Below are 12513 nucleotides of genomic sequence, written 5' to 3'. Positions count from 1 at the left end.
ATTCAAGAGATGGAATGGCCAGCAGTGAGTCCTAACCTTAATCCCATCGAGCATGTGTGGGATAAGCTTGACAGAAGTGTTTGCGGGCGTCCTGTTCCACCACAGATTCTCCAGGACCTCGAACTGGCTCTCATTGAAGAATGGGACCTGATATCGCAACGTGACCTCCGTCGACTTATACGGAGCATGCCACGTAGGTGCCAAGCTGTGATAAATGCTCGTGGAAAACATACACCATACTGAAGCTCTCCAGCTGTAATAAAAATCCACCCTGGAGGATTGTTATCACTTTGTTTTCACCCCTATTAACATTTAAATGTGTGATCTGAAAATGAACGAGAATCCATTGATGTTCTTTTGTATACTTCAACGGTAAAAAATAAAGGTTTAGTTGGTAATATACCTGGGTGTGAGGTATTGTTTTATGGAGCATGGCATACGTTCAAAAACATGTTCCCTTAATTTTTTTGAACTGTGTACATACAGTACATACATACATTGTTACATCTACTTGATATTTGTTTATATTTATCTTCTTGTTCTTCACGAGAAAGTGGCTGTGCGTCTTGATTCACATAGCTATCAGCTTGTACTTGGAAGGTAGCGGGTCCGAACCCCCACTGTCGATGGTGGTCGTCATGGTGGTGATTATCCTCTATTAACGCTAATCACAGGAAAAATATTTAAGGGGCCTGACACTTTGAAAATGAAGGTATCAGCCAAAGAAAGATAAGGGTCATGAAGGGAATGAAAATGAAAGACTACCTAGGCCTTAAATGCTCTATTACTGTCGGGGTCAAAATAGAACAAGAATTGACCAAGAGAGGTCCAGTAGGGTAGATGAAAGTGAGGAACCTGGCACAAGCAAATGGAAACAATGCCAGGACTCAGGCTGTCACAAAATACTATTACTTTCCAGTGACAATAATCACATGTGGAAACAGCACTAACCCACCCACATAATGGATAATATCAAAAGGCCAGGGTCTGGTTTTGAAATTATGGCTCAGCTCTCTTACCAGTGTTTCATAAAATGAGGAACTCTAATGAAAACAAAATAAATTTAATAAATATACTCAGAAATAACAGGTAACATTTATGAATTAAAATGAGAAAATTAGCATGGTAAAATAGGGTGAGAAGTTTGGAATAAAAACATTTAAATGAGGTACCTCAATTATATAACTTAAATACACTAAGTTCTTAGAAACAAATAGTTAATTAGTTAATATATCTTGAAGGAAAATGGTTACTGTTAAAGGAGTCAGAGGTCTTAAATTCGGGAACCCCAAAATTATAACTGCTTGATAAGTCAAGTAAGATCGGAAAAATAAAATCTCAACTATTTAAAAATTAAATATTGAGATGACAATTAATAAATAGATGAACAAGAATCAATTCAATCATGATTCAGGATACAACCACGAAGTGACGAACTTGAAGATTATACGTCATTTTTTTTAAACAAGCGACAGAGAGAAAAAAATTCATCATCAAAATAGATGCCAGTATCAGGCAACAATGTGAACAATACACTAGGCATCATACAACGTACGGTAAACTAGCTTTAAGACAGCTAATAATTTTGAGGTTTTGTTTACATCGATATAAATACAGTAGATATACTGTTAGTCCTTACCTCACATAATTATAGTAAACTTCATTAGACTTTGAAGAAACTATAACCAAGAATTGAAATTATAACATACCTTCAAAATTTTACTAAAAGATGATGTTAACAGAAGAAAAATTTGGTCCTAATGGTTATTAAAGATAACCAATGGGGTAGTTATGAACTTGAAGTATAGTTTGCATGTGGATATAATCGACAGGAAATGGATATACATAAAAATTTTATTTAAATGACAATAACAATATTAGATCATTGAATTTAAGGTTCCGGAATCAATATTTACTTAATTAAGCCAAGGTCACATAATGAAAATACAACCACTACATGGGCATCAAAAAACAATTTGCCCAAAGTTAAATAAACATGAAATAAAATATTTTGACGCCTAGCACCGATGAAAAGGATTTTTCAGGTATGATCTCTAGTAAGATTCTTAGTCAGGATCATAATCCAAACCTCTGTACTTCATCTTTTGCGAGGCATGCAAAAATCTGCCTGAACTAGACTCCATATTCTTCAAGACTACAAAGGTCACTAGTCTTATTTGTATCGGATTATTTGCCACATTGTCGCAGTTATGTGTAGTGGCCACCAGATGCACCACCAACTGGATGAAGGTTAGTTAATAGTCACGCCAACAGATAGCATTCAAATGCACACCAGCTGCATTTCCTTGTAGCTTAAGAAAATAAAAAATGAAGGTGTAACCACACCAATGACACAACTTTCCAAATAGTTCCAAATGTTATTAAGTTCCATAGTAACGTTACAGTCGCCAACCTGCGCTCCCAAATTAAGAGACCCTGGGGCTCATTATAGTTGCCTCTTATAACAGGCAAGGGGTACCGCGGATTTATCCTGCGACCCTGAATATGGTATTCTGTGGTTTCCCATTTTCACACCAGGCAAATGCTGGGGTTGTGCTTTAATTAAGGCCACGGTCATTTCCTTCCCATTCCTAGCCCTTTTTATCGCATCATTGCCATAAGACCCAATCTGTGTCGGTGCAACGTAAAGCAAATTGTAAAAATTTTTAAAAACCTCCTTCATTGCTGTCCCAATTTTGTTCTCTTATTTCTATATCATCCGTACTGAAAAGTAACACATTTACATTAAAGTCTTAGTACGTTGTAGTCACACATTTATTCACTGGATCGACATATGTAACTTGCATTATTTTGTTTTTTTATATTGCAGGAGTCTAACAAGTCAAGAGAGGAAAGGAAAGCTAAGGAACATCATGATGAGAGAAGAAAACTAATGAGATCTGCCAAAGGAATACAGTCAAAACTTAAACCTAAATTTTGGATGGGTAGACGGGTTTAATGACAGCTTTTGTATATACCCCTTTTTATATTAAATTTTATTTTCTGAACTGTACATAAACATTATATAAACAGGGCCGTTTAAAAGGTTGCAGAAGAACTGAATTAGCCTATAGAGATGTGAAAATACAATTACTTTCAAGTAGGAACGAATAACAGCCAAGAGGATTCGTCGTGCTGAACACACAACACCTCATAATCTGCGGGCTTTCGGGCTGAGCAGTGGTCACTTGGTAGGCTGTGGCCCTTCGGGGCTGTTAAGCCATGTTTTTTTTTTTTTTTTTTTTTTTTTTTTTCAAGCACGAATGTATAATCTACGATGAAACTCTGTGTCAGGGCACGGCTAGGAATGTCAGGAATGGCATAAATGAAAATGTATTTATTTATTCAAAATGCTCTACATTTCTAAACAGTTCATAACTGACAATCATTGATGTGATAGTCATTTGTGCACACAGTGTGAAGTTGACACTAAACACTGAATGTTGTTTATAAAAGTTGTTCGAAGTGTTGTCCATCACATTCAATGCAGGCATCAAATCAGCGCAGTAAACTCAGGCAAGCACTACCAGATATGAAAACGACTATTATCACTTAATTGATTGTCAATTCTGCATTGTTTAGGAATGTACAGCATTTAAGGAAAATAAATAAATTTTCCACTCTGTCATTCCTGACATTCCCAGGCTTGCCCTAACACAGGGTTTCATCCTGAACTATATGTTCTTATTGGAAAGTTTGTATTTTAACCCATTTATGGGCTACTTCAGTTTCTCTGCAACCTTTTGAATTGCCTTGTATATGTGTGGAGGAAGTTTAAGAACATGAAGAACTCAACAGATGTACCTAAATGTCCTTCACGGATGGATTATAAAGTAGAAACATATACCTATTCTGAATTTTCAGAATGGATCAGCTGGGAATTGTATTTAGTTAGTACCTCACTTCTCATGATCCTTGTTGTTGGTTGATAATTGGCAATGCTTTAATGTAAAAATCTCTTTGTCAATAGATTATCCAACTTGTTACAATATGCTCTTTCAGTGCAGAATTCTGGCATCATGGCATCCCTTAAAACCAATAGCAATCAGAATGACAATTGGTACTCAGTATTATTCTTCTTTTACCGAATTAAAAAATATATTACTGTAATCTAAGGAACTTCATAGTGATTAACATCATGCCATGATAACAGATGTTAGCAAAATTACTCTGAAAAGTTGTTCCATTCCTACCTGAGAATGTTATTGTTGGGACAGTGTAGTCTTTCTGATAAACTCTGATTTTTTACCAAAAAAACTGCTACCAGGGAGATTATAGAATAAATTTGCCATATGGGGTTGGGTGCTGCGACAGAATTTCCACAAACTGGACGAGGAAAGTCTCTAACAGAACTGTTCTCAAGATGAGTACAGTATTTTAACTGCTGAGACTAGAAATTTTACAACTGGCCTTGTGTACTGCAGTTCCACTGATTATCAAATACTTCTCCTTTTAAACTATGTCATATATACTGGGTGTTTCAAAAATATATGGCATAATTTTAGGGATTGATTCATCACATAATGAGAAGGAAAGAAGTGTACACAAACTTGGGTCCAGAAAGTGTACTTTCTTGGCCTCCACGATCTCCTGATACGAACCCATTGGGCATCTTTCTGTGGGGATACTCAAAGTCTTTTATGTACACGACTGCTGTGGAGAATGAAGCATCGTGTGATGGCATAATTGTTAGGTCCTTTCACATAATACCTACAACACCGGGCATATTCAACCGTGTTTGTAACTCCTTGTGACAACAAGTACAAGCCTGTAATACGGCAGGAGGCGAGCATTTTGAACACCGCTTGTAAAATAATGACCAGAATACATTAACACATACAAGCTAGCCCTCACCACCTGAGGTTTTAGCCATGACAGTCTGATATCTTGGTAAGTACACATTTTTGTACCCGTGTTTATATACACTTTATTCCTTCTCTATTTGTGAGGAATACAACTCTGAAATTATGCCATGTCTTGTTTATAACAGCCTCTATACAAATTGACTGGCTGTACTGAATCATTTTAGATTCTATAAAATGCATTGTTATGTAGTTGGAATGGTAAATAAGGAAAAATTTTTTAGGATAAATTTAGAGCACTAATCTGTGTACTTAACTGCCAGAAAAAGTTGACTTGTCCAAAAACTTGACTTATTTGCCTTCTATTTTTAAACCTTTTCTATCTCAATTTACAATGTGTTTCCATTGTAATAATTAAACATTGAAAGTATGCTTGAATAAAAATTTTCCAGAACTAAAATGATTCAAAATTTGAGACAATTTTAAGGTTAAAAAAAAAAGAATTGTGAATATTAAAGAGAGGAGTCAACTAAGAAAATCTTCCAGAACTGAAATACTGAGAAGAATTTTAGACAATTTTAAGGTATTACAAGCTGTTGTAAACATTACAGAAAGGAGAAATTGCACTTCAAAACAAAACTGCGACAGTTGGTCCATGAGGACAAGAATGTTGAAATGTAAAACATGAGATAAAGTAAAATACAGATAATTTGAAACTGAACTTAATGTGGTTGATTTTTTGGAAATTAATTCTTAAATCATGAATTGTGATATTTTTAAATGCATTCCAGGATGTGTACATGAGTCTTTCTCATGACAGCTTTTAAAATTTTACGCCGGTACTTTTTGGTCTATATTTTCGTGAATGGCTGTTAACTATTACTTGTGCAGTGCTGTATATAGAAGTATGCAAGATGTAGCCATGCTATCAAAGGCAACTACCTTGCATTTCTTTGCCAAAAAGACAACCATGGGTTAGAAATTTCTCATGTTCACTTCCAGATATTAATTGACTGTTATGGGATTTGGGCTGTGGTATGATGCCAAGGTGTCTGCTTCTTCTTTAGAGGCTCTGAATTCAATTCCCAGTTTGTCCAGAGCTTGGAATGAGGACTGAAACAGGCGTTCCTTCCATCTCATGAGGTGAACTAAGAAACGGACTGGTATGAGAGGCAGTGGATGCAGTTCAAAAAAGCCATGCAGTATCACTAAGGAAGTAGTCTCTCTAAATCCTTGTAACTCCAATATATGCAGGCCATCTTGCATCTGGTTAGTTGTCTTGGTAGGCCAAAGACCTTAATAGGGTTTTGTGTCACTGAGTTAGGTTGCATTTATTTTTCTTGAGACAAAATTCAGGTTGAGGTGGAGATAAAAACTTTTTTGAGTTTTGTTGCTGAAGAGATGGTATGGTTCAGTATTTGACAGAAATAGCTTGTAATTTCCATACTTTTGATGCTTTCCTGATGCCAGGTTGCAGAATTTATCTGTGTTTCTTCTCTATCTTTTACTATCTCATGATTCTCCTAATCCACTAAAAGTGTAAATTATTATTGCATAATAAATCTATATTTTTATTTAATTTTAAACTCCTTTTAACCAATCAGTAATTGCCAAGGGTCAAAATATTCAACAGTCCTGATTGCTCTGCAGTGCCACTGTCAAGATATTTGATTTTAAAGATCTTGTGCTTTTATGATTATCAGTGACATATAGTGGCATTTTACTATGTTCAGAAGGTAAGGTCAAGTAATTTACTTCCTCTCTTTTTTATCATCTGAGTGTTTTATCATGCTTTGGTTCTCAGGAATGTGTTGTTCTCCTTGGAGACATATGATCTTTGCAGCATAGATGATTTCCAAGCAGTTAAACATTACTTACAGCATTGAATATGTGATGTAAAATCCTTAGATAAATGATAATGTTCTTACAGCCCATCAGTACTATTAAATATTATTTCTTGAAACAAACATGTTGTGCCTTGTTTAAAGGCTACTACAGAGTGTATCCACCCACCCACCCATCCGTCCGTCCGTCCGTCCATCCACCCACCCACCCTAATAACGTGCATTTAGGGCAGTCGCCTAGGTGGCAAATTCCTTATCTGTGGCTTTCCTAGTCTCTTCGTAAAAAATTGCAAAAAATTTGGAAATTTATTTAACATCTCCCTTGGTAAATTATTCCAGTCCCCAACTCTTCTTCCTATAAATGAATATTTGCCCTGATTTGTCCTCTTGAATTCCAACTTACCAAGCTCAATAGCAGCAGTCACTTAATTGCGGCCAGTATCCAGTATTCGGGAGATAGTGAGTTCGAACCCCATTGTAGGCAGCCCTGAAGATGGTTTTCTCTCGTTTCCCATTTTTCACACCAGGCAAATGCCAGGGCTGTACCTAATTAAGGCCACGGCCGCTTCCTTCCCACTCCTAGCTACTTCCTGCTCCATCGTCACCATAAGACCTGTCTGTGTCAGTGCGACGTAAAGCAGCTTGTAAACAAAAAGAAGAATTCCAACTTTATCTTCATATTGTGATCTTTCTTACTTTTAAAAACAGCACTCAAACTTATTCTTCTATTAACGTCATTCCATGCCATCTCTCCACTAGCAGCTCGGTACATACCACTTCATATAGTTGGTCCGTTACTGAACATTATAAATTTTCCAGCTAACTCATTCCTGATTGCCAGCGTTTTGCCCCAGTGTGCTAAATTGGGCTCATCAGTTGGTAAATGGCACACCTACCAAGATGCATGGTTAATGCATACTGTGGAGGCTACTAATGGCCAGGCAGGCATCAAGTTTTGAAAATGAGACAAAGTCTTTCATAGTGCATTGGCACTGCTGGTGGCTCCAAGTAGCTTACGCAGTGGCCTCCATGGTATGCACTAGCCATGTGCCTGACAAACCCAACTTAGCACACTGGGGCAAAATGCTGGCAACCAGGAATGAGAATGAGTTAGTCTAAACATTTACAGTGTCCAATAGCGGACCCATTGTATTGGTATTATAAATTTACTCATTTGGGACAAATAGTTCAGTTTCCGTAGGGGAATCTATATCCATATCACCAAATGGTAGGTCGAGCCTAATCTTAAACACTGTCGCTGGAAGCGAGTGATACCCAGAGTTAGAGTGTGCCATGGACGTATAAATGTAACACAATAAAGGAGATAGTAGGAGAGAATGGTTAACCATAAGAAAAAAATGAATACAATAACAAAACAGGGTTTCAAATGATATCTATGTACATAAAATAAGAGTTTAATGCACTTTTTACTTTTCTGTAATGTCTGTCTGTCTGTCTGTCTGTCTGTCTGTCTGTCTGTCTGTCTGTCTGTCTGTCTGTCTGTCTGTCTGTCTGTCTGTCTGTCTGTCTGTCTGTCTGTCTGTCTGTCTGTCTGTCTGTCTGTACGTACGCGCATTGGGAGAAAACAGTTGAAGAGAATTTTATCAGAATCAGTATGTAAAGTCGGGGAATGAGCCACTACAATCTAGGCTATAAACCATTTTATTCACGCTGAGTGAAGTGGTAGTTTAGGGGAAGGCGCCTAAAATTTAATTTTTAAATACCTATGTTATTGGTCCTACCGAAAAGTACAACAAAAGTTATAGAGAATACAATATCCGATCATTTATGTTAAAATATTTTATATTTAAGGTCCGCCTTTTCAATGCAAAATATAACATTCAGGGACTAGTTTCGACCTAAATTGTAGGTCATCATCAGCCATGAAGCAAATTATACAAATGTATTGAATAAAATAAACAATGTAACAACCCAATGGTCTTTTTAAAAAAAATGTACATACTATCAATAGAAATTTAAGGCTGGTTGAATGAAATAATTTCTGTAATAAGTTTAAGCAATGGAAGACACAGTGTAGTGTCAGTAATATTAAAAACGATATGTACATACCATACGAGAAATAAGGTAAATTTTCAAGATTTTCATTGCACTACGATAAAGAGATCCTTTTAATAGAGGTTCCTAAAATGGTGGATTGCTGCTCTATGTTAAAAAGTTGTTTTTATAGATATTCATAAAATGCTGGTCGCGGTTCACGCATAGAAATTCGATTGAAGTTGACTCTCCAAATACATCTGTCTGTACGTACATACGTACGTATGTACGCGCATTACGAGAAAACGGCTGAAGAGAATTTAATCAAAATCGGTATGTAAAGTCGGGGAATGAGCCACTACAATTGAGGCTATAAACCATTTTATTCACGCTGAGTGAAATGGTTGTTTAAGGACTGCGATGTATTTGGAGAGCCAACTTCAATCACATTTCTATGCGTGAACCGCGACCAGCATTTTATGAATATCTGTAATAAAAAAACTTTTTAACATAGAGCAGCAATCCAACATTGCAGGAACCTCTGTTAAAAGGATTAACATAGTGCAACGAAAATCTTGAAACTTTATCTTATTTCTCATATGGTATGTACATATCATTTTTAATATTATTGACACTACACCGTGTCTTCCATTGCTTAAACTTTTTACAGAAATTATTTTATTCAACCAGTCTTAAAATTCTATTGATAGTACATACAGTTTTTCTTAAAGACCATTGTGTCGTTACATTGCTTATTTTATTCGACACATTTGTATAATTTGCTTCATGGCTGATGATGACGTACGATTTAGGTGTAAAGTAGTCCCTGAATGTTAATATAAATGTTTATCATTTACAATTTGTATTGAAAAGGTGGATCTTAAATATAAAATATACCGGGCGAGTTGGCCGTGCGCGTAGAGGCGCGCGGCTGTGAGCTTGCATCCGGGAGATAGTAGGTTCGAATCCCACTATCAGCAGCCCTGAAAATGGTTTTCCGTGGTTTCCCATTTTCACACCAGGCAAATGCTGGGGCTGTACCTTAATTAAGGCCATGGCCGGTTCCTTCCAACTCCTAGGCCTATCCCATCGTCGCCATAAGACCTATCTGTGTTGGTGCGACGTAAAGCCCATAGCAAAAAAAAAATATATATATAAAATATTTGAACTACTATTGTACTTCACAATTCAATACGGACCAATAATCATGAAATCCTTATTATTTGATCATTTATATATTTATTCAGTTTTACCGTACCGACTATGGATAAACTGGTATTTCAGAGTCAGAAGAAAACTAAATGTGAAGGCCTACAATATTGAAAGTTCATAAAATTGATCAACAATAACATTACACTGACCATTGTTTGTTGTGATATTCTTTGTCTTTTATGCTGTCACTCATCTCCGATAGATGGGATTACTGCTGTGTACCGAGTGTAACAGGCTGCCTGCATATTGGCGGGAAATAGCTGGGGAGTTAGATAACTTTCTTCTTTAGTTTGCCATTCCTCTGGTTCATACATTTTCTAATACTGCTGGTACATAACACACTGGGTCATTATAGTATTCCAGCTATTGGCAGAGGTTCACTTATGACCTGATCTAGAATTACAATTTCGGCCTATTCTAAATTACAGTATAGCACCTCAGTTCAATAAGTAATTCAAAATTCAACCCTGAAAAGAGCCGTTTCTTAAGAAAAGCTTTTTCCTCTTCACTTTTATTAAATTCTACATCCGTTTTATTCCAAATTAGCAGCAAAGAGGGGGTTTCTCCTCGGGCTTGGAGGAAAAAATGCCTCCAAGTCACGTAGATTTTTTTCCCCTGCCAGTGTATTGAATTGAGATTTTCCGACTCATCGGGCACTCTAATTAAACAGATCAGTAAAAGGGCATTGTTTTTACCCTGGGACTCTACATTATTCGTCTCCCCCTCCCCTCCCCAAAATTAAAGAATGTTCACGGCTGTCTGCGGCCTGGGAGTATATTGTAGCTATCACTTCTGGTATTCCTATTTTATAGGCTTTTGATTGACCACGGGTTTGAAGCTCCTCACAAGCTTTAACACCTAGATATTTAGAATGATACTCATGAGATACTATCACCCCAACAACACAGTAATTAAAACTGAGAGGACTTCCTCTTGCTGAAACTAACAACCTGACTTTTCATCCCATTCACCATCACACCATCGTCTGCTGTCCATTTGACAATATTGTCTAGGTCTTTCTGTAGTCACTCACAATCCTGAAACTTATTTACTACTCTGACTAGTAAAACATCATCTGCAAATAGCCTTATCTGTGATCCCAGTTCTTTACTCATATCATTTATATAATTATATAAGAAAACTTAAAGGTCCAGTAATACTGGCCTGTATGACCCCCCTCTAAATTGTTACAGGATCAGGTAACACTTCACATGCTCTAATTCTCTGAGTTCTATTTCCTAGAAATGTAGCCACCCACTCAACTACTCTTTTGTCTAGTTCAACAGTCCTCATTTTCATCAGTAATCACCCATGATCTACTCTATCAAAAGCCTTGGATAGGTCAATAGCGATACAGTCCATTTGACCTCCTGAATCTAAAATATCTGCTATATCTTGCTGGAATCCTACAAGTTGAGCTTCACTGGAATAACCTATCCTGAACCTGAATTGTCTTCTATCAAACCAGTTAGTAATTTCACAAATGTGTCTGATATAATCAGAAAGAACGCTTTCCTAGAACTTACAAACAACACATGTCAAGCTGACTGGCTTGTAATAATCCACTTTATATTTATCACCCTTTCCCTTGTACACTGGGGCTATTATTGCAATGCTCCATTCATTTGGTATCACTCCTTCATGCAAAGACTAATCATATAAGTATTTCAGTTATGGCACTATGTCTCAACACATCGCCTTAAATATATCCCCATAAATCGTATCAATCCCAGATGCTTTTCTGACTTTCAACATTTGTATCTTTTTGTAAATGTCCTTTTTATCATAGGTAAATTTCAATAATTAGCCAGTATTAGTCGTCTCCTCTAATCAAATCCAAATAGTTATAGAGGCATAACGTTGCTAGATACTTTAAGTAAAATATACACAGGGGTGCTGGCAAAAAGGATTATGAAGTGGATGGTGGAGGGCTAAATCTTGGAGAGACTTGAATCTGGCTTCAGAGAAGAGATGAGAACATCTGACAATATATTTGTGGTGAGAACATTATGTAAATACCAGTATGTTAAAAAAAAAAAAAAAAAAAAGGGAGGAAAATTGTACATCACTGCTATTGACCTGGAAAAAGCATTTGATTCTCTGATGTTGTTTTGCCAAAGATAAAAGAATAAGGGTGTCATATAAGATAATCAAAGCAGTTAAAACATATGCTCAGAAGTCAAGTGCTCAATTAAAGTTAAGGAGAGTATAGTAATTGGGAAAATATTCCACAAAGTGGGACTTGAAACAGGGATAAAAGTTGCCCCCTATACTGTTTTTACTGTCCATAAATGATATATTTCAATCGAAAGGCTTTGTGTCTGGAGTTACGCAAGTCTTCAGAATCAGGATATTCCGCATCTCATTTCTGCAAATGACATCCTTCTACTCACACTGACTCCTATCAGTATGCAGGATAGTATGAATGAAGTGGAGAATTACTGAAAGATTGGAATTTAATAATTAATGCACAGCAAACAAAGGTAATGGTATGTAAAAATATAAATTATCAAAGAATGACAAACGGTGCATGGGTGAGGAAAAATTAGAAGTCACTAAGAAAACAGAGTGCCTGGGTATGATAATAAGAGGAAATGGAAAATGTTAAGAACAAATAAAAAGAGCAAAACCAAAGGGTATGGGTGCATTGTCAGCTATTA

General features: G+C 36.5%; 1 protein-coding gene across 2 annotated transcripts in view; it reads left to right on the top strand.

The window, feature by feature from the left end:
• Positions 1-6734, top strand: part of l(2)34Fd (lethal (2) 34Fd) — a 169564-nt gene extending 162830 nt beyond the window's left edge. For both annotated transcript variants that reach the window (XM_067151474.2, XM_067151473.2), the window contains one exon: positions 2831-6734. In XM_067151474.2, the coding sequence (XP_067007575.2) occupies positions 2831-2959 (129 nt within the window). In that variant the 3' untranslated portion in view covers positions 2960-6734. The remainder of the gene's footprint in view (positions 1-2830) is intronic.
• The last annotated feature ends 5779 nt before the right edge of the window (positions 6735-12513 follow it).

The sequence above is a fragment of the Anabrus simplex genome, chromosome 7, assembly GCF_040414725.1.
Source record: "Anabrus simplex isolate iqAnaSimp1 chromosome 7, ASM4041472v1, whole genome shotgun sequence".
NCBI classification, from domain to species: Eukaryota; Metazoa; Arthropoda; class Insecta; order Orthoptera; family Tettigoniidae; genus Anabrus; species Anabrus simplex.
This window is presented reverse-complemented; position numbering and strand designations above follow the sequence as displayed.